Raw genomic sequence first — 21,227 nt, 5'->3', positions numbered from 1 at the left:
AGAATCACAAGGAGCCTCATATGACTCCAAATCAAATTCGATTTGGAATCACATGTGGCCCAGCGAACCAAACTTACCTGTAAAAGTAGGATCTGATCACGAATGGACTAAGTGTTGGAACTAATATCCAATTGGTCCCAAACCCAGGTCTAGCCATGGCAATTCGGACCTGGAAATGGATCCAACCTACTCTTAGTTTAGGTCTGATGAGCCAGGCTTATACCTGGACCCGCTTGGATGAGTCCAGTCACACTCACTGAGACTGGACATGCAGTCGGAACGGAGTTCCCTGTGGGTAACGGATCCTGTTCGTGTGTTTTTATCTGATTTTAACAAGATTTTTTATGTTTTTATTAATTTATCGGGATAGAATCGCAAAAACATCGTCGATATTTGCTAGATAGGTGTGATGTAAGTTCTTAGCGGGTTCGCTTGCGTGGCCAGCGGGGTGGTTTTGAAGGCATTGAGTTGAAGATGCCAGATCAAATTCCGCTGGTACCCCGTAGCTTTCAGTGGTGGGTCACGCAAGGCAAGGAGATACCGAACCTACTGTAAGTCTTCATTCTTTTGGCCCAATTCAACCCTAGTAGATTCTGGACCCACTTACTGATCCCCTGAGCCAAGTGAGCCTGACCCACTTTGCTAATGTTCCATGGATCTCTGGGCCGACTTCCATTCCATCACGTGAGAGAGAATCCCACATATTTTCAATTTTTAAGTTTACGTCACATAGATGCTCCGAATTCAATATCGTGTCGTGTCTTATTATATGCTGAAAAACTTTAAAATTAAAGTGTGTCCTGTGTCTTATTTCGTGTCCTGGTGAGATTGATCCTAAGCACCCAACGAGATGGATTCCTTTTGAGGGTTGAGGAATGAGCAAAACCCGTCGTCTTCAACCCGACTACTTCTCTCTCCTTCCCGTGTTACCGTCTACGGCATCTGTGCAACCACCAAATCATGGCAGTCCCGCAACAGCCCTACCAGCAATCCAAGCCATTCAGGTACGCGTAGGAACGGCAAAAGGAGGAATCCCTGACTCCCCAAATTCATCCTTTGGTGGTCTATTGATTTGTTGTTGCCTAATCCATCCTTTCCTTCTATCCATAAACGCAGGAATTTGTTGGTGGGTGATACACAGAATCAGATTCCGACTCCGATCACCTTTATCGGACCCGCCTCCTTCGCAGATCACCCTCACCCCCAATACATCCCTTCCTGTAACTCTCTTTCTCTATTGTTTCTGAGTTTTTCGTTTTTCAGGAGAAACAAAGGAAATAAATTTCTGTTGTTGTTGGTTTCTTTTATTGTTGATTTTTCTGCAGATCATTTCATCGGGCCGTCGACCGGTCAGGTTCGTCCTGGCTCGGAAGGAGCGGACCAGCAGCAGCGGTGGAGGATGGGGTCGAAGGAGCAGGAGCCGTTCGAGAACTCGCAGATCTCGTCCATCGACTTCCTTCAGCGCCAGGGGTCCGTCTCCACCGGACTGGGCCTCTCGCTCGACGACAGGAAGCTGGCGTCGTCGGGGGATTCTCCGCCGATGGCGTTCGGCTTCTTCGACGACGAGATAAGCGTGGAGTTACGACGGCAGGTGGTGGAGATCGAGCGGTTTCTGAAAATACAGGTACCTCTTTTCTGTTTTTTTTTTCTCCCTCATCTTCGTTCTGTTTGTGTTGATTGCCTTCAGGATTGGATTCATTGAAACTTATGTTTGGTTGGTGCAGCTGCTTGACATCTTTTTGATTTGTTACTCAATCAATTGCTGGTGTATTCATTTGTCTTTTTTTTCTTCCGGGTTCGAGTTTGATGGAAATATTGCCAATTTGGGGCCATCAAAACAATTGAATTATGAGCTGTGCTGAATTGTTGATGGGGCAGAATTCTTTGTTGTTCTGGTGCTTTTCTTCCGGGTTCGAGTTGCTCGGAGTGAGTTTTTTGAGCAAGTTATGCAAGCACTTATGTACATGATTTTTTTTTTAGTTTCTTCTCTTTTTGTTGTGATTTGTTCTTGGGTCTAACTGTTGGAGAACAGTGTCCCTTTGGTGGTTTTTTTTTTTCTCTTTTTTGGTTGGAATTTTGTGTTGATTGATATTGGTGGATGTGGTTGCATTGTCATTGCTGGTTCTGCTAGCCAGCAGCTAAAGAGGGCAACCAAATCAAGCAAATTTTACTCATTTATTCTGCATTTCTATTAGTTCTGATTGCTTCAGGTTTACTGTGTTGATAATTTAAACATCTTGCTAATAACAGTTTCCAGTCTCAGTTCCATGATTGTTTGTGGTGCCGATGTACAAAGATCAACACGGACTGATGGAAACAGCCATGGGTGCAAAGTTTTCATCTTTGTTTCCACTTACATGACAAGTTTAGGGCTTAGGCCAATAGTTTTAGGGCTAGAATGAAAAACAATTTCCTTCTGTTTGTTTATTTTGGTGAAGAGAGAAAATGTGTGTGGTGGAGTTTTCATTGCTTATTGTAGGAAAAACTGAATTTAATGTTCACAAGCAATTTTTATGAAGCGTGGTTTCTTCAACTTGTCTGAAATTATTAAATGGTGATCAGAGCGATCGATTGAGGCATGCCATTTTGGAAAAGGTCCAAGCTCAAAATCTGACAATGCTGTCATCAATTGAGGAACAAATGCTTAGGAAGCTTCGCAAGAAGGAAGCTGAGGTGGATGAGATAAACCTCAAGACTGCTGATCTTGAAGAGAGGATGAAACAGTTGAGCATGGAAGCTTCCACCTGGCAGTATCGTGCAAAGTGCAACGAGTCAATGATCACAAATCTCAAGTATAACATACAGCAGGTACATGCACAAAGCAGGGAGACCAAGGAAGGTTGTGGTGATAGTGAGGTCAATGATGCTGCTTCTCATTGTGATGGTGGGGCTGATGACATGTACCTCATGATCTGCAAGGAGAATAAGGATTTGAAAGAGCAGATGAGTTGTAAGGTTTGCAGAGTTAATAAGGTCTGTATGCTTTTGTTGCCATGCAGGCATTTTTGCCTTTGCAAAGATTGTGAGAGTAAGTTAAGTTTCTGCCCTTTATGCCAATCTTCTAAATTTGTTGGCATGGAGGTCTATATGTGATTGAATTATGTGTTATAGATAATTGAATATCCTATACCCATCAACCTTGTCCTAGTGTCTGCATCATGTTTGCTGCTTACTTGTTTGATGGGGCTCTGTCATTTTTCTTTTTTTTGTCCATACTTTGGCAATTTGCATATCCCTTGATAATGGGGTTTTCATTAACATGCTTCCAAAATAGTTAAAGTTGATGTATTGCATTAAATGATTGTGTTAGCAACACAGAAAGGGTTTTTTACAAGTAAAAGGTGACCAATGTCTCTCCAGCCATGCTAAATGGTTTATTTGTGTTGGTATTCTTCTCTATATTTCCAATATTATGTTTCTAAAAGCAAAAACCGTGTCGTCCATCTCGTGCAATCATCATCTGGGATTGACATCTTTCTAAAACCCGTTATCTTGAGGAACATAAATGTCAGTCTTTTGGTGAATCATATTATAGAAATCATGAACTCTAATTTGGTAGGAACTTTAGAAGGTAGAGTGAAAAAGAAGGCTAAGCAAACAACAAATGGAAATGTTGAGCTGCATATGAAGCTTAATAAATGACTCATAGTGCTTGTCTAACCATATTTCATGCACATGTTAGAATCATTACTGAAAAAGAAAAAGCTGAGGAAAATGGTAGCTCAATGATGGTCAGTATGAACTAAAATTGAAGGAAGAAGTATCATTACTATAATTGGATTGTTGAAATATTGTGTCACATTTGTGATTGATACATAACCCGTCGACCACCTGCTACATGCAAGGATGGCTTTCTGCATATGAAACAAAAATATTTCTACTCAATCATGTGTACTCTCCTGTCATTAGTCTCTCAACAATCAATCTCATTCATAGTCATGGAATGTTGCAATTTTGCAATTCTTTGCCTTTAAAAGTTCTCCTAAGAATGATAAAGGCCCCAAAATATTGCAATAGTTTAGAATAAACACTTGCAAATGAAAATATTACAATTATATAATGACATTATTATGATATGATCCTAATATTTTCATTAAAATATTTGTTCATTTTGCAATTTTTTACGTCTTCATTTTTTTATTTACAATCCTGTCATTTCCCAAGAGAAACAACTTTGCTTAAGTTCTTCAAAGGAGAAGCCCTTGTTGTAAAGATAGGTCCAGATCCAATAAATGATGTCCTGGATATTGATATCTATAAACATGATCCATACTTTAAAGTGGACTATGGTGATTGTCCACTACAAGGAAACCCTTTTCACAAGGAGTCCAAGAAGATAGAATGAAAATGTTCTGTTGAAATTGTATTAAAGCAAACCTGTAATCAAAAGGTGTCCAAGTCAAACATGAACTCCTTGTACTCAAGAATCCCTGGACATCATGCAACTCTTGATAACATCTATAAAAAGGGAGGAGGCCCCCTCTCTGTCGTGTGAGATAGATAGAGAGAGATCACAACAGTGGACGTAGGTCACGTTTGTACCGAATCACTATAAAGTTTGTTTTTTGTGTGTGTGATCTCATTTCGTGTCTTTTCTCAGTGCTCTATGGTTTTACATGGTATCAAAGCTAGCTGGCTCTCGCGAGCTTCGGTAATCGGTGCAGTATTTTCTCACCCCCTAGTAAGCTATGGCATCAAGTTCTTCCTCCTTGATATCCAACCCGACAGTTCAATAGAATGCATTCTTCTCCCTTGTGTACGTAAAGCTGGGCAAAGATAACTACCTGCTGAGGCGTTCTCATATTGAGTCTGTCATGTATAGCCAGGACCTCATCAATTTCGTCGATGGTTCCCATCCTGCGCCAACACAGAACAACTCATGGACTCTTCTTTCCGCTTTGATGTTGGAACGGCCAGGGATACAGTCGTCCTCTATTCACACCTCTTAGGAGAGTAGTCTCGTTCCTCTGATCCTTAACAAAGAAACCATCAACATTGTACTCAAAAACACAATTAATTGCATTGTCACTAGAGTTTCTCATAAATTTTCTAAGGATGTTTGACATTGTCGCTTGAGACATTAATTCAAGAACTTTAAACCTGCTTGAGCAAAATAAATTAATTGCATACAACGGCGATAGCTTTAATTTATGTGATGATCAATTATGCTCTAGTTGTGTTGTATTCACAAACTTCCTTTTGAGAAAGGTTATTTCTTTGCCTGTTATTCTTTAGAAGTTATTCATGCTGACATATGTGGGTCAGTCTCTCTTTCACGAGAAGGATGTGTTTATTATTTGATGTTGGTCGATAATTATTCCAGGTTTTCTTGGATCTTTCCTATGTATAGAAAGTTTGATGCTTTATCATGCTTTGAAAATTTCAAAATTATAGCTGAAAATCAATATGGAAAAAATAAAAAAAATTCATAGTGATGGTGGTAGAGAATTTATTAGTGGTACCTTTTCTAATTTTTTGAATAAGCATGGAATGAAAAGGTGGTTGACCTGCTCGCCCACACCTTAGCAGAACAAAATTGTTGAAAGAAAACATAGACATGTTCGAGAAACAAGTATGAGTTTTTTGACATATGCTTCCTTAAATCATAAGTTTTGGGCTGATGCTTTTCGTATTGCGGTTTACTTGATTAATTGTCTCCTTATTCCAAACTCGAGTGAGAAGTCTCCATATTAATTACTATTGAGTCGTGTCCTTGGTTATGGTCATCTTAAAATTTTTAGATACACATGCTACCCTTATTTAAGACCTTATATAAATTCAAAATTGTTGCCCAGATCCAAAGCCTGCATTTTTATAGGATATGGCACCAATTGTAAAGGTTATGTTTGCTATGACCCTGTGAGAGGTAAAATCTTTATTTTCAGGCATATTATATTTGATGAGTCAAAAATTTTATATGCTAAAACTAAAGAAGTTTTGACTTGGATCAAGGAACCAAACCAAACCCAGTTACCATTAGGAAGCCCTACCAGTGTTCTACCTGAAACTCCTGCAAGTGTCGAACTTCCTGGTTCCTTCTTGCCAAACCCCAGTCATGTTCTGTCGCAGGGAATTCAAGGTGAAGATCAGGAAAATGTGAGTCCTAGTCCCAGTATTCTAAGAGAGTCATGTTATTCCAAGTCCTGTACCTAGTTCTGAACCTCCTCTTGAAATAAGTCCTGTAGTCAACCAAGGTCTTGTTAGAACCTATCATATGATAACCAGACCCCAAGATGGGATGTTCAAACTAAGATTATTCACAACTATTAAATATCCTATTCACTTTGGTCTTTTGAGTGAAGTGTTATAAGAAGAAAAGAAACTGTATGATTTTGGCCAAGCGATACAGGAACCAAAATGCCAGTATGCTATGAAAGAATAAATTGGGGTTTTATATAAAAATCATACTTGGACTTTATTACCTTTGTCGTCTGCCCATAACTTAGTTGGTTGTAAATGGAGCTACAAAATAAAGTGTCATGCTGATGGATCCATCGCCAGATACAAAGCTCGTCTAGTAGCCAAGAGATACAATCAACAAGAGGGTGTAGATTATTTTGGAACCTTTAGCCCCTAATCAAACCTACCTCTGTTAGAATGGTTCTCTCCATTACTGTGAGTTGTGATTGACAGATTCATCAATTAAACATTAATAATTTATTCCTACATGGTTTTTTAAATGGTCTTTATGGTGCAACTTCCAGGATTTGAGGACTAGCATCACCTTGAGTATTGTGTAAGCTTAATCGAGCATTATATGGGTTGAAACATGCTTCACATGCATGGTTTGAATGGTTGAAGGTGTACTTAGATAAACTAAAATTCATGGAGTCCCAGAGGCTGACTCATCTGTGTTCATCTGACATAATAATGGAATTAAAATCTTCGTCTTAATATATGTTGATGACATTGTTACACAGAGTTCCTATCAAAAGGTCAAAAATATTATTCAAGCTTTCAATCAAGAGTTCTCAATCAAAGACTTGGGTCAATTGCACTATTTTTTGGGCATTGAAGTTATTCAAGAGTCATCCGGAATTGTCTAAACTCAAAGGAAGTATATTATGAATCTTCTCATTAAATCGGGTATAATTGATTGCAGATCAGTTGTCATTCCTGCTGCTGCAAATGTTTCACTTTCAAAATGTTCTGGGGAACCGATGGATAATGCTATACAGTATAGAAGTATTGTAGGGGCCCTACAATGCACCACGTTTACTAGGCCAGATATTGCCTACTCGGTCAACAAGGCATGCCAGTCACATGGATACTCCATTTTGGCTGCCGTTCCATATCCTCTTACTAGTCATATTGAAAACTTCATAAAAATGGCTGTATCCTCGCATCTGCAGCCATATCCATGTGACCTAGTTTATCGAGAAACAACTGCAACTTTTTTCGCAGATCACTTTTTTCATCTCCAAGGAATTAAAGAAAAACCTCACACTTTAGAAATTGCGGACTGATCATCATTTACTAGTGCTTCTTTGTATGACAGAAAATATGCCTTCATGACTAAAGCTGGAGTTTCCGCATCAACAAATGTCCTCTGTGATATCTTCCATCATCCACTGTTTCCTGCTAAAAACTTTTTCCACCATTTCAAATAGGTCAAAAACAATAGCTAAATGTTCACTAACAGAAACTAATGCTAGAAATTGCAGGAAACCAAGTATCAAGAACAATCCACAGCATTTAATTATATTATGTGTTCAAGAGCTACTCATTTGAATAATGAACAGAACTTAATTTACATAGAAATGAAGTAGCATATGTGGGAAATTTTGAAGGAGTTTGTACTATTGCTAATGAATGTAATTCAAAGAACCATATGAAGGGGTACAGCTTCACTTAAGGAAACATATAACCAAAGGATTTATCTGTACGAGCTAATAGAAGCAATGGTCTTGCCAATCCCAAGCCATATTTGTAAGGCCTCGAAAGAAAGAACAAGTCCAAGAACATATGTTGTGACGTTCCCTACCTTTTAAAGCACATCACTAGCCAACTGAAAACCCTTTCGCTTCATATTCAGCTGATGCTAGAGTTGAGGGTTCCAAAAAGATCAGGACTTCACTGAAAACCAACTTGATGAGAAGCACCTCCAGACAATGTCAACAGATACTAAATATAGCTATCTCAAAGCTTCCATAAAAGATATTAAACCATATACAGTCAAATTTTGCCTCTGCTTTTAACAGCAAATAAGCGGTTGCTTAGTAGAAGCCTGTCACATGAATATAATAATGGTAGAATTCTCATGAAAATTTTCAATGCGACTAATATACAAGGGGATACAGTAGGTAGTAAAAATGGACATTTATAGAAACATAGCTGAGTACTACCTTGACTAGTTAGCCCTAGTTTGGCTGGCTAGTTCCTACGAAACTAGGTGTAACCAGCTTGACTAGTTGGTCACTTTATGCATGAGCCCACAGTGGACCACGAGACTCAGGTCAAACGCATATTGAGATATCTTAAGGGGACTCTTAATTATGGTTTGCATATTAAACAATCTAACTGTCTTAGACTTTCAGGGTTCTCTAATGCTAATTGGGCAGGATGCCCAGTTGATTGAAAGTCCACCAACGAATATCTTACCTTGTGCCAAATTTGCTTTCTTGGAGCTCATCTAAGCAACACACTATTGCTCGTTTCATCACAGAAGTTGAGTATAAGGCTATAGCAGGTGCAATTTCTGAGCTAATGTGGCTTAAAAAACTCTTGAAAGATCTAGGGTGTGACTCCCCTGAAGTCCCTATCCTTTGATGTGATAATCTGGGATCTACCTACTTAACTACCAATCCTGTCTTCCATGTCACGAAAAGCTCATATAGATTGATTTTCACTGTCATAGAGAATGTTGCTCATCAAGGCATTGAAGTTCAATTTATTAGTTCTGAAGATCAGACAATTGATATTCTTACCAAAGCTCTGCCTGGACCGAAATTTCAGTACTTCTGAGACAAGCTTAATCTTGGAGAGATTAGCTTGAGGGGGGCGTGTAAAGATAGGTCCAAATCCAGATCCATTAAATGATGTTTTAGTTACTAATATCTATCAACATGATCCATACGTTAAAGTGGACTCTGGTGATTTTCCACTACAAGGAAACTTTTCCCACAAGGAGTCCAAGAAGATAGAAAGAAAGTGTCCTGTTGAAATTGTATTAAAGCAAACCTGTAATCAGGAGTCCAACCCAAACATGAACTTGTAGTCAAGAATCCATGTAGATCATGGAACTCTTGACAGCATCTATAAAAAAGGGAGGAGGCTTCCTCTCTATTGAGAGAGAGAGAGAGATCCCAACAGTGGGCATAGGTCAGGTTTGGACCGAACCACTATAAAATGTGTTTTTCGTATGTGTGTAATCTCGTATTGTGTTGTTTCTTAGTGCTCTGCGGTTTTACATTTGTCAATACTATTGTTTGTCAGTCATTACTCACTATGTTCTCATTGCATATGAAAAATGTAAAATTGGTAAAGCCAATCTGCATAAGAAAAATTATGTTAAATTGATAAAGATTCTCATGCACCTCTCATCTAGGAGTCTTGATAGACGTAGCATAATCATGTTCTTTTTAGGTTCTCTGTAATTGCTTTATTTGCCTAGTTTATGTCATTTTCGGGATATCATCCACCTGTCATGTCATCGTTGTTTGCCTCCTTAACAACTTGCATTGTGGAGTTATAATGCTCAATAACCTACTTGAACAATCCAAACATCCCAAGCCTGGCTACTGGAGACTTATAATACCAACCTACCTTCAATAATTGCCTGGTTTCATGCATAGCAAGATGGTCCACTTTTTCAGTGGAAGCATCTAATGTAACACATTCATGTTATGTGCTAGTCTTTGTGCCACTGGGTGGTTGGCAATTATCCCTGCTATTTCAACAAATGTCTTACAGGTTCTATTGTGTTTCATCATCTGGTTTAACATCACTTTGTAGTTTTGGGTGATTTTTTTGCAGACTTTTTCTTGCATGTAAATCATAGGATAAAGGTTGGGTGGATGAAATGGAAAAGTGCAACTGGAGTGCTGTGCGATCGTAGAATGCCATTGCGGTTGAAGGGAAAGTTTTATAGGACGACTATTAGACCCGCTTTACTATATGGTATGGAATGTTGAGCTGCCAAGAGACATCATATTCAAAAAATGAGTGTAACTGAGATGCGGATGCTTTGATGGATGTGTGGAAATACAATAAAAGATAAGATTCGGAACGAGGAGATACGTAAGAAGGTAGGTGTTGCACCCATTGAAAATAAGATGCGAGAGAATCGTTTACGGTGGTTTGGACATATTCGGCGAAGGCCTAATGATGCTCCAGTTAGAAGGTTGGAGAAATGGGAAAATATATTAGTTAAAAGAGGTCGGGGTAGGCCTAGGAAGACTTGGATGGAGATGATAGGAAAGGATATGAATGCTTTGAACCTCACCGAGGACATGGCATTGGATAGAAATGATTGGAGGAAAAGGATTCATGTGGAAGACCCAAAATGAATTTCTTTTTTGGTTCATATCGCTGACCCCAATTGTTTTGGGATGAAGGCGTAGTTGTTGTTGTTGTTGTAATCCCCACACTATCATATATTACACCAAATCAAAACAGGATTAGGCAGATATAGCCTTTCATCTGATTTCACAGGGAGAAAAAGAAGGATGAACATCCGTCTTGTCATTTAGTGCACTTTTAGTAGCAAAATAGGACTTTATGCTATCATTGTATAATGAGCAAAGGAGCCACTACCATCTAAGTTCAGGGCTCTGTTTGTCATTGAACTATAATGCCTAGCTGATTTAGCCGATAATTAGAAACTTGTTAGAGTTCATATTAATCTGTCCCACAGTTGTGATCTATGTCACATGGGTGCGGGTGCGGCGTAATTTCAAAAATTTTGGACACGGGGACACGGCAATATATATATATATATAATAATAATAATAATATATCCAGTGTGTGCATATATGTGGATATTGTCCTCTAAAGTTTGGCACCAGCACGAGTGTTTTTACAAACTTTGCAAATTGTACTTTTGCCCTTGCAGAAAGGGGGGTCTGGGGGCTCCCCCTGCGCGGTCAGTGGGCGGGGGGCAGCGCCCCCCGAATTTTTTTTCCTGGGGCTTATGTTTGAGACTCATGCTATATATATATATATGTATATATATATATTAAAAAAATATATAAAAATATATTTTTTTTTGTTTTTTGCCCTAAAAATGGACATTTTTGGACTCGGTCAACATTGACCGAGTCCAAAACGAGGACGGACTCGGCCTTGTTTCGTTGACCGAGTCCGACTCGTCATTGACCGAGTCCGGGCCGTGTCCTAAGCCGCACCCGTGTCGGGGGGTGTCGACTTGGGTGCTGCGCCTCCTTAGCCGAGTCCGTGTGACTTAGGTTGTGATGTTTCACTTTGCCTCTTTTTGCCATTGAATCTAGAAATGCAGTTGAAAGTTTCCATGCTCTTCTTCATACAGAATATGGTTGATCAAATGAGATTTGAGATAAAGTTCACATTCTCAAAAATCCAAGACCAGAGCGGAAGATAATGGATAAAATGAATATTGAGGCCTAAACCAGAACTGGAATTTGTCTTAGATCAACAGTAGAAATTTTTGAAAAGCGAAGGTAGACAATGAACTTGGGTATGTCTAGGACAAAATAAGATGATAAAAAGGCTTTTGAATGAAAATATTTCAAGGTAACTCAGGAAATCAATTGGCTGAGAAGCATATAAAGTTAAAAAATATATACCAGTGCCAAACAATGAGAAGAATATTTTCACTCAAACTTTTATGGTGTCTTTTTCTAGTGGCAGAATTGCTGAATCATTCATTGCATGTAACCTTGCACAATATAACCACGAAACTTTTTTAGATTAGCACAAAACTGACATTAAGTTCTCTTAAACTCTCAGATTGTGGATCTTGTGATTAGTCCTTTTATGGAAGGTGTAGGTCTTGTAATCATCAGTTGTAGGTGTTGAACAAACTATCAGACTACCAATAGTTGCTGTGGATAAAAGTGGTATTAGAAAACATTTATAGGTCTTATTGAATCTGATAGGCTGTTTCTGTGTTTAGTGTAAAAGAAAGATCCATCCATGGCATCATATTGGAATATAACATTTTCGGCATATCCCAATCAAAGTGAATGATGAAATTCATAAAAGTACACGTTGCAAGAGTCAATGTTATTGACATATCCATACCTGTTGATGTCAAATAAACAGTAAAATAACTTCAGAAGCTGCAACTGATGGAAGTGTGAGAAAAGGGAATTCACTAGTAGAGTTGGTTGGCAATTTACAGTTAATTTGAAAGAAGCACTTGTCACCCAACACTGGCTATGGTACTATTTGAGCAATGTCATAAAGTGGAAGAACCCAACCCCTTCCCCCCACATCCCGCTCAACCAAAAAAAAAGGTGTTTTAGGGTACAAGGAAAATTGGCATTTAAAAGGAAGTCTCATTAATAAGATCTTCTTAATCTGGCCACAAGAATTTTCAGGTACTGTGGGCCCCCCAATTTCCCAGGAATTAAATTACCATGTCTGTCAGTGGTAACTTTAAATAGCAATAAACAAATTATTCCACTCTCTTCTATGTTTCACCTAATCAAGTGAAACGTGGGCTCTTTGAGAATTTTCATCACCAAGACTTCTTGCCTACGAAATCCAACACAGCCTAAATTACATATATGATCAACTTCTAAGTGACGAGGAAACTATCCTTGTATCAACTTTTTAGTTCTATATATATAACCCTTTCTAAAGGAGGGGTCCAGATGACATAGTAAGTTGATTAGGTAACTCAAGTTTGTAGTATTTTGTGTTTTTCAGAAAGACTTTCATTCTATAGTAAAAAGACATAAAAAAGTAATATAAAATAGTGGAAGAGAACGAGAGAAAGTGAGTCAACATACATGCATAATGACTAACTGCTGCTTAAAATGGGGGTGAAACAAATCAAAGAAAGGTGATTTAGTTTCTTAAAATCTATGTAAAAAAGATATACCATAGTTGAGTTGCTAGAATATGAGAACTGAAAATATGAAAACTACCATGTGAACCGTGATGTTCATGGATTTTTTGTTCTTTTCTCTTAAATCTAACCATATGGGTGTGGTCTACATGCTTGGTTCTATAAGGACCAGCTCTTGAATCATCTGATTATAATGCATAAACAAGATTTTTTAAGGCTTTAAAATCAATGGCTCATAATCTTCATACAGTTTACAGGATAGTTATTATTTCTAGTTCTCATATTCTAGTGAGTACCATAGTTTATCTAGGAATGTGAGACTTAATTAAAAAGTAACAACAAAAGATAAAGTATTGTGTGTGCGTGAGGGAGAGGGACAGAGTTCCATTATGTAGTTCTGTTTCTCTGGGCTTTTCTACCTCTCATCTCTAGCCTTCTTGCTCATAATTTGTCTTTCTATATTCTTTTCTTTTCTCTACTTTTGGTTTTTAAGCTTGCCTAAATTGTGATATGATTGTGGGGTTATGTATTCTTTAGAAGATAGTTGAAGTGTTCCAAGGGTTGAATAAGATAAGCTGGACTGGTTGGGGTACACTATCTTAACCGGGGCCCAGGTTCTAATCCCTTCGAGGGCTTTCCCCCAGGTTTTCTATCATAAAAGAATGAGTGTTCTAATATAAAAAAGGGGCTCTTTTGACATTGGACTTCATTGTAAGTTCTTGTTCAAATGTAGCACAATGCTCGTGTGGATTCACTGAGAGCAACTGAGACAAGATACACTAATTCTTAATTGTGCTTTTTGTATTAAATTTGATTGAAATTAATGTAATTACATGAATGTGATGAGATCTTGAAGTAGGGAAGCTGGTCTTGCTTACCCAGTTTCATCTCTCAATGCTAGTTTGTGGCTATTCAGAGCTTGGTTGAAACTTGTTTGAATGCCTATTCTCCGTCAGATGCTTTCTTGATTTGAACCTGTAACCATGGATTTAAACCCATGACTGAATGTTCTCATTCTATCATTGGTGACTTTGGCTTAATTATATCGTTACCTTCTTTTCATATATTTCACAAACCTTTCTCAAGGAGTCAAAGACATGCATTCTACTGCAAAAGCTTTATGGGTTCTATATTTGTTGAGGCACCTTCTTAAGCGTGTACATTGCTCTCTTGGTAAAGAATTATAGGATGAGATTGTGTTCATGCTGCAAATCAGGAAATGCCATTGACTTGATAGATGAAACATGAGATATGGTTCACTTCAGTCATCAAATGCATCACATGCAATCATAATGAAGCAGTACAAAATATGACAGGTAACTGAAAAAATGATTGTATCTTCTATAATCTGGATCCTTCCAGTCATTTCTTGTATGTATTTACTAAGCTGGCTGGTTGGAATGTACATTACACCTACATAATTTCATATCTCAGAGTGACGACAATGAATCTCCCCTTACTGTAAAGGAGGTAGTTCAGAAGTATCTCTTCTCATTTTTGTTTCTTGCAAGATTGCGCCTTTTTTTCGGTGGAGAAACCCCTGGTACGGAGAAGCTTTTAGCTTATGAACTTCAACGGATTGTGACTTTTAGTAATTTGAATTGGCCAGTGGCCACTGTGTATCATTGAACAGCATCAATCATTCGCTTTGCTTACAGTGATGCTGTATGAAAATGCTGTTCCAGTGCTGAAAAAGATAAGAGCCTGAAAAGAATGTTGAGGAATTGGAGGGGGATTCGAAGAAAATCTATTACTAATTCCTTAATAACGCTGCTCTTTATTGCTCATATATAAATCAACTTTGTATTGAACAGACGTTAGTACAGTATAAAAGTCGATTGAACAACTATGACCACCCATCTAGTGGCCAGTTCTTGTTGCTGGAAACCTGCATAGATATTAGATAATGACCTCAGATATCTCGACTGGAATAAGATAAAGGTGGTACATTCTGCCATGTAGAAAATTGGGAAGCATGTGTCCTTTTCTTGTGGGGTTATGTTTGTGCCTTGGGTTAGATTAGATTCTTGGTTTGGTAGGACACTAGGAGTATGTACTGGGGAACTTGGACAGTCTTCAAAGACTCTTGTAGGGTGCTGAAGGAGCTATACCACGTGGAAAATGGGTCCAGTCTGTGTTCAAGTCCTGTCAGAATTGGCTAGAAAGTCAGAGATTTTAGTCTCATTCATACCCGTTCAGATGTATCTTTTCTGCTCAGGAATCTATTGTCTGGTTTTGCTTTGGGTCCAAACTGGGGTTTGGATAGGAACTGGTTTCAAAAGGCTACTTATAACCAGTGTGACTAATATCGGTGTCAATGGAGAGAGGATGAAAGAAAAACATGGTAAAAATTTGCCAGCCTATATAAAGTTTAAATGTTGGGAGAAATTATTTTTCCTATTTTTACTTTTTCTTTGTTATATATATATATATATATATATATATATATATATATATATATATATATATATATATATATATATATATATATATATATATATATATATATATATCAGTTTTATTCCGAAACTTTGCCAATGCTAGAAAAGAAAAAAATTCAGTTCTCACGTGGAAAACAAAGATAGCGTTATTTTCCTGCTCCAAACTTCTGTCACCATGCTTACAACACGTTTTCCTGTAATGTGCTTCTATACTTGCTGATTACATCACCGAGGAATCTCTGGATAACAAACTGCATTAGTAAAACTGAATCTTCCCATCTTTTACAACATTCTCTAAATTTTCAGTGCCAATTAGAGGAATTTCAATGGAGATGGGTGATGTTAACATTGTGATTCTTTATTTTCTTCATACTTTTAAATGTTTTTTAATGTTGCCCAGATAAACTTCTCTTCATTATTTTCTTTCTTTCCTAAGAAAAAAACAAAGTATTGCCCAGATAAAAAAACTGATTCTCTAATAACTGGAAGAGATTTTCCTTACTAAGGAAAACCCAAAAATTAGATTTATGACTTTAACTTTGTCATCTATGATCTAACATATGGGTCGTGTTCTATATCATTCCGAATTGCAAATGGCTGTCACAAAGAGTTTATGTACATGGTATCAAAGAAAAACCGATCTGTTTGTTTTGAAAATGTGATTATGTAATCATGGTCCCTCCTTTCAAGGTCGGATACCTTCTATCATGTATGAAATCTTGTCCGGAACTCAAATATGTAGATCCTTTAAGAGCATATAAGGTGCCTCCAAGTTTCAAAAACAAAACAATGTGGGCTTTCAGAAACTGAAAAGAAGGTTGATTTTTTCCTAAAATATATAGTAGAAGAAATCTTAAATCTGACTCATAAAAGTTGGATTGTCTTGGACAAAGGGGTACATATAATACACTAATTTGACAAAGACGTAACATGTGCCTCTTAACTAATGGAACAAGTATAAGATCTTTGATGCTTGTTGTCTAATATGAAAGTTTCAAAGGTTTAAATCATTTTTCGGGAATGCCGCATGATTAATGCAGTGTATGCTAGTTTTTTTTATTTTTTATGACAAGGTACCTCGCCAAGAACCGTCCTTGCGAGCTAAACCCTGGGTAGGGTCACCGACACCCAAACCCTTACGGAGCCCACCAGTTAAAGGCACCTGTACAATGATGTTAGCTTCTTATATTATTGATTGGTTTATTCTAAATGATAGCATTGCCGTGGAGTGCGGATCATGTCCAAGGGCCCTTGGTCTGAAAACTGTCTAAGACATCTTGGATGTCATGCATCATAAAATTGAAAGGCACACTGTGATGTACCACAATCTTCTTGTTTTCAGCCATCCATTTTTGAGTGGTTGATGCCATTCTTCTATTAAGTGAATGGCATAATTTTTTTGAAAAATGAGAAAATTGTACGAGAAAATGACATGTTTCTAAAAAATACTCTACAATTTTCGAAATCTGACCCATGTAGGATGTCATGCATCATGAAATTGAAAGGCACACTGTGATGTACCACAATCTTCTTGTTTTCAGCCATCCATTTTTGAGTGGTTGATGCCATTCTTCTATTAAGTGAATGGCATACAAATTTTGAAAAATGACATACGAGAAAATGACATGTTTCTCAAAAATGCTTTACAATTTTTGAAATTTGTCCCATGTCCAAATTCACAAATGCTTGACTTTCTTAGGACCTTTTTATCCTCCGCATGAGTGAACCTTTTAAGGTTTGCATGATGTATAGGTACATTGTCCTGATCTCGCAACCTCTCACTAAAAAGTACATTCACATGATGATTTTGTGTAACTCAATAAGTTCACATAACCAAATTTGTGAATCTCCTATAACTGAAATCTATGTACCTTCACAAATACCATACAAAAATCACATATATAGACGATATTCATGAGTTACCGTGCAAATCTCCTTTAAATAATTGATCCTCAAGGAAGTCTGCAAATGCGTGGTGCCATTCACATATTAATATTTACGAACATTCTTGACCTTTGCACTCTGGTCGATCTTCACAAATAAGGTGCTACCTTTGCATATATAGTATGATATTCACGAGCTACCATGTGAATCTTCTTAAAGTAAATGATTTTCAAGGAGGTCCGCAAACATGTGATGACATTCTCATATAATTTTTGTGAATGTCCTTGACATTCACACTCTTACACAAAGATCACAAATATGATGCTACTTTTGCAAATAGTGTATGACCTTTGCGAAGAGTGCTTGCGAATATCTCTAGAAGAAATTCTCTTCAATGTGATCCGCAAATATGTGTTGACATGTGCAAATTTATGGCATGTGAATTTTTGTACATTTGTATGCTTGTTGAATAATATATAAAGTTATTTTTTTTGTTTTTTTTCAATTGTTTATGAAAATTATCTTAAACCTTTTTCCTCTAAAACTATTAACGATCTTTTCTCTCTCCCCTTGTTGTGATTCTCGTAAAATATTTTTGCTTCATTCCAATGAGGTTGTGGTATCTTTCTCATCGACTTCCCTGATCAGGTCGAAAGGTAAGTTTCATACAAACAATATATATGCATATTGTTTTATTTCATTCTAAACTTTTTTTTGCGTAGATATGAATATTCAATAGCCTTGCAGTATGTGTTTGGTTGTTGTTGTGAATGTTATATATATATATATATATATATATATATATATTGTGTTTTATTTAATATTTGTGTTTAGGGTTTTTTTATAGATATATATTTATTGGTGTTGTAGATGTATATTTGTTTGATTATCCTTTATTTAATATTCAATGGTTTTGTCTTTGTAGAATAAATTTAAGGTTGACTGCGCATAAGCATTCAATTAGTATGATGAGGTTGAGGTTGAATGTGCACAAACATTGAATAAGGGTTAGAAAGTTATTGTGGGTAGTTGGCTTTTAGAGTGGTTGCTTTATATAGTTTTGTTAATTGAATGTATGAAGGGTATATGAATATCATTTTCTCACTTTTTTATTAGATGAATGATATGCTGTGTGGTTGATGTAGGTAGTTAATGATGGCTTATGAAAGAATTAAAGTATGCTACAATAACATTGATCACCTTACTTAGAGATATATAATAGTTTCCAAAAATAGTAGCTTTAAAAAATTTATGGTTTTGATGTCTCGTAAAATTGGATATGCAGAAAAGTTATTCTTTTAAAGTAGGTTTCTAAAATATATGGATAAATGTTTCAGACAATGATGATGTAGAGTCGATGTTATTTAATGATGATATTTACTTATTTGCTTACAACATTAAACAAGAAGCAATTGAAAGCAATGCACATGCTATTGATGAATAGAATGATGAGAATCCTGTGGAGAATGCGCATATATCTCAGGCATCATCTATTGTTCTTAGTCCTTTGGTGAACATCTAACTGTCTAAAATTGTAAGCGATATTGATGCCCCAAACATTGAGCTCAAGCACGCAGAGGGCATGTAGTTGCTCAAACAAATTAAAGATATAGATGTTCTATATGCAGACAATGAAGAACTTTTATGAACAATTGATGTTGTACATGATCAGAAGATCACTGTAGAAAATATAGAACTACGTAAGCAAACTAGTGCTACAGATCTCCATTGTAGTAATTTGGATAGCATGCAACCTTACAAGGTAGATGACATAACTAGGTATAAGTCATTGGACTTTGTAATGTATGCTTGAGATGTAGGTGTGATGATGGGGGTAGTATTTTTATAATTAATCTTAAAAGTTAGAAATGCATGAATATTGCATGCATGAAAGTAAAAAAAGTGATAAATATAATAAATTTTGATTTAATTTGTGCAACCAAATAGTTAATTAGTGGTATCATTGATCATGTTGATACTGGAGAATTACTAATATTGATGATGATGATGATGATACCATATCGGTTGAGCCAAACTAAGGCACTGATCACATGGGACAAATAATGATAGATCAAAATGATGCAAAAATAAAAATTAGAAAGTCAAACTCATGGTATGTTGTATAAGTCATAGTTTAAAACCTCACTGGGTTGACCCGACCTGGATCACCCAATCACCAGGTCAAAAAACATGTTCAACTCGGCTTTAACAAAACTCGGCTAAGTCATGGGCGAGTCAGCCAAGTCATGCATATATATACATATATAATATATCTTATATACAATTTCATATATTATATATGTATCATATAATATATTATATATATTATATATATTATATGAAATATTATGTATATTATATAATTATGTTTATGTATAATATATATAAAAATATGATTATATATATATTAATAAAAATATACATTAAATATATTATAAAAAATAATATATAGTATATATTATATATAATATATTGGTAAAATACTATAAAATATAGATAATATATATATATAATTTATATAAAATATAAAGTTAACATGACCCGATCGAGTCACCAAGTTGACCTAGCCGATTCACGAGTCACTCAAGGACGAGCTGAGTGACAAGTCACCAAGTTTTAAAACCTTGGTATAAGCTATATGAGCATTTGTTAGGCAGTATAACTGTTTTGTGGTTTTACACTAATGAGACATGGTTGCATATGTTCTCGTTCAATGAATTCTCATACAATGAAGAACAATTAAAAATCATTAAAGCATAGGCATTTTAGTTGTATGACAAGTTGCATCACAAAAAAACTTAATGATTGAGAACCTTTCCAGTGGGTAAGGACATGTTCAAATGATCAAGAAATTATTTTTGGCCTAAGGTTGAATGATCTTCAGTACTATCATGAGTTTTTGTATATCATGTTATCAAGAATAACTATAAAGCAAAATTCGTGAAGAGATGCAATAACAAAGTTATTGTTGTATGTACGAGAAATAATCGACAAACTATGGTTGATTGCCCCTGAAAGATTCATTGTATAAAGGTATGTAAAACAACGTTCTTTCAAGTAAAGAAGTATGAAAGTGAACACACATGTGGTGGATCACGGGAAACCTTCTAGTGAAAAAATGTCTTTCAAGTGAATTTTAGTTGTTATTCATAAATATTTGCACGATAACCCTAAGATGACTTCAAGATAAATCATGAATGACATTAGTCGTTTGGAAGGTTTTGATGTTACTTACAAACAAGCATGGTGTGGATAGGAACGAATAAGGGAGAAGCTATATGGTTCATTCATAGAGTCCTTGAGGATGCTTTCCATCTATTTGGACCATTTGATGAAGGCTAACTCTGAAGTGCTATAGTATATTAAGATTGATAAGAAATATCAATTAAAGTACATGTTCTTATCATTTCGTTCATGCATCGATGCATTTTTTCAAATGATGCCCCCTAGTTCTTATGAAAGATGACATATTCTTAAAAGAAAAATACACGAGTATATTATTTTCGGCTTATAATATTGATCTTTGTGGTGAAATATTTTTGGTAACATTTATAACTGTAGATAAGGAGTCAAAGAATTCATGGGTGTGACTTTTGAAGCATCTAAAGGAAGAAATACACTTTGACGAGTTTTTAGAGAGTGAAGTATTGACAATTATTTTAAATAGGCATATACGGTTGAAATATGTTGTCCCCCACACAGGACCTAAATATCATGTTAGATATTGCATAAAGCATTTTATAAAAAACTTTACTAAGAAATTTAGTTCACCACTTAGTGCACTTTGGTAGAGCATAACTCGAGAAATCAGGATACAATAGTTCAATTATTTTCTTTCAAAAGTCCAGGAGCAAGATGAAGCCACATACCATTATATTGCCACTCACGTGAATATGAAATATTGGGCTAAC

General features: G+C 36.4%; 1 protein-coding gene across 1 annotated transcript; it reads left to right on the top strand.

The window, feature by feature from the left end:
* The first annotated feature begins 894 nt into the window (after positions 1–894).
* LOC149816171 (putative BOI-related E3 ubiquitin-protein ligase 3) lies at positions 895–3,147 on the top strand. Its single transcript, XM_089987213.1, has 4 exons — positions 895–1,004; positions 1,117–1,220; positions 1,326–1,624; positions 2,563–3,147. The coding sequence occupies exons 1-4, from the start codon at positions 961–963 to the stop codon at positions 3,091–3,093; spliced, it is 978 nt and encodes a 325-aa protein (XP_089843339.1). The 5' UTR covers positions 895–960; the 3' UTR covers positions 3,094–3,147.
* The last annotated feature ends 18,080 nt before the right edge of the window (positions 3,148–21,227 follow it).

The sequence above is a fragment of the Nuphar pumila genome, chromosome 14, assembly GCF_984573655.1.
Source record: "Nuphar pumila chromosome 14, dmNupPumi1.hap1.1, whole genome shotgun sequence".
Classification (NCBI taxonomy): domain Eukaryota; kingdom Viridiplantae; phylum Streptophyta; class Magnoliopsida; order Nymphaeales; family Nymphaeaceae; genus Nuphar; species Nuphar pumila.
The sequence above is the reverse complement of the archived record's forward strand: the minus strand, read 5'-3'. Positions and strand labels throughout refer to the sequence as shown.

Excerpts from the sequence above, each read along its gene's own strand:
- LOC149816171 (XM_089987213.1), top strand. The coding sequence starts at position 961 with ATGGCAGTCCCGCAACAGCCCTACCAGCAATCCAAGCCATTCAG. Across the intron at positions 1,005-1,116 it reads CAGCAATCCAAGCCATTCAG|GAATTTGTTGGTGGGTGATA; the intron begins GTACGCGTAGGA and ends CCATAAACGCAG. Across the intron at positions 1,221-1,325 it reads CCCCCAATACATCCCTTCCT|ATCATTTCATCGGGCCGTCG; the intron begins GTAACTCTCTTT and ends ATTTTTCTGCAG.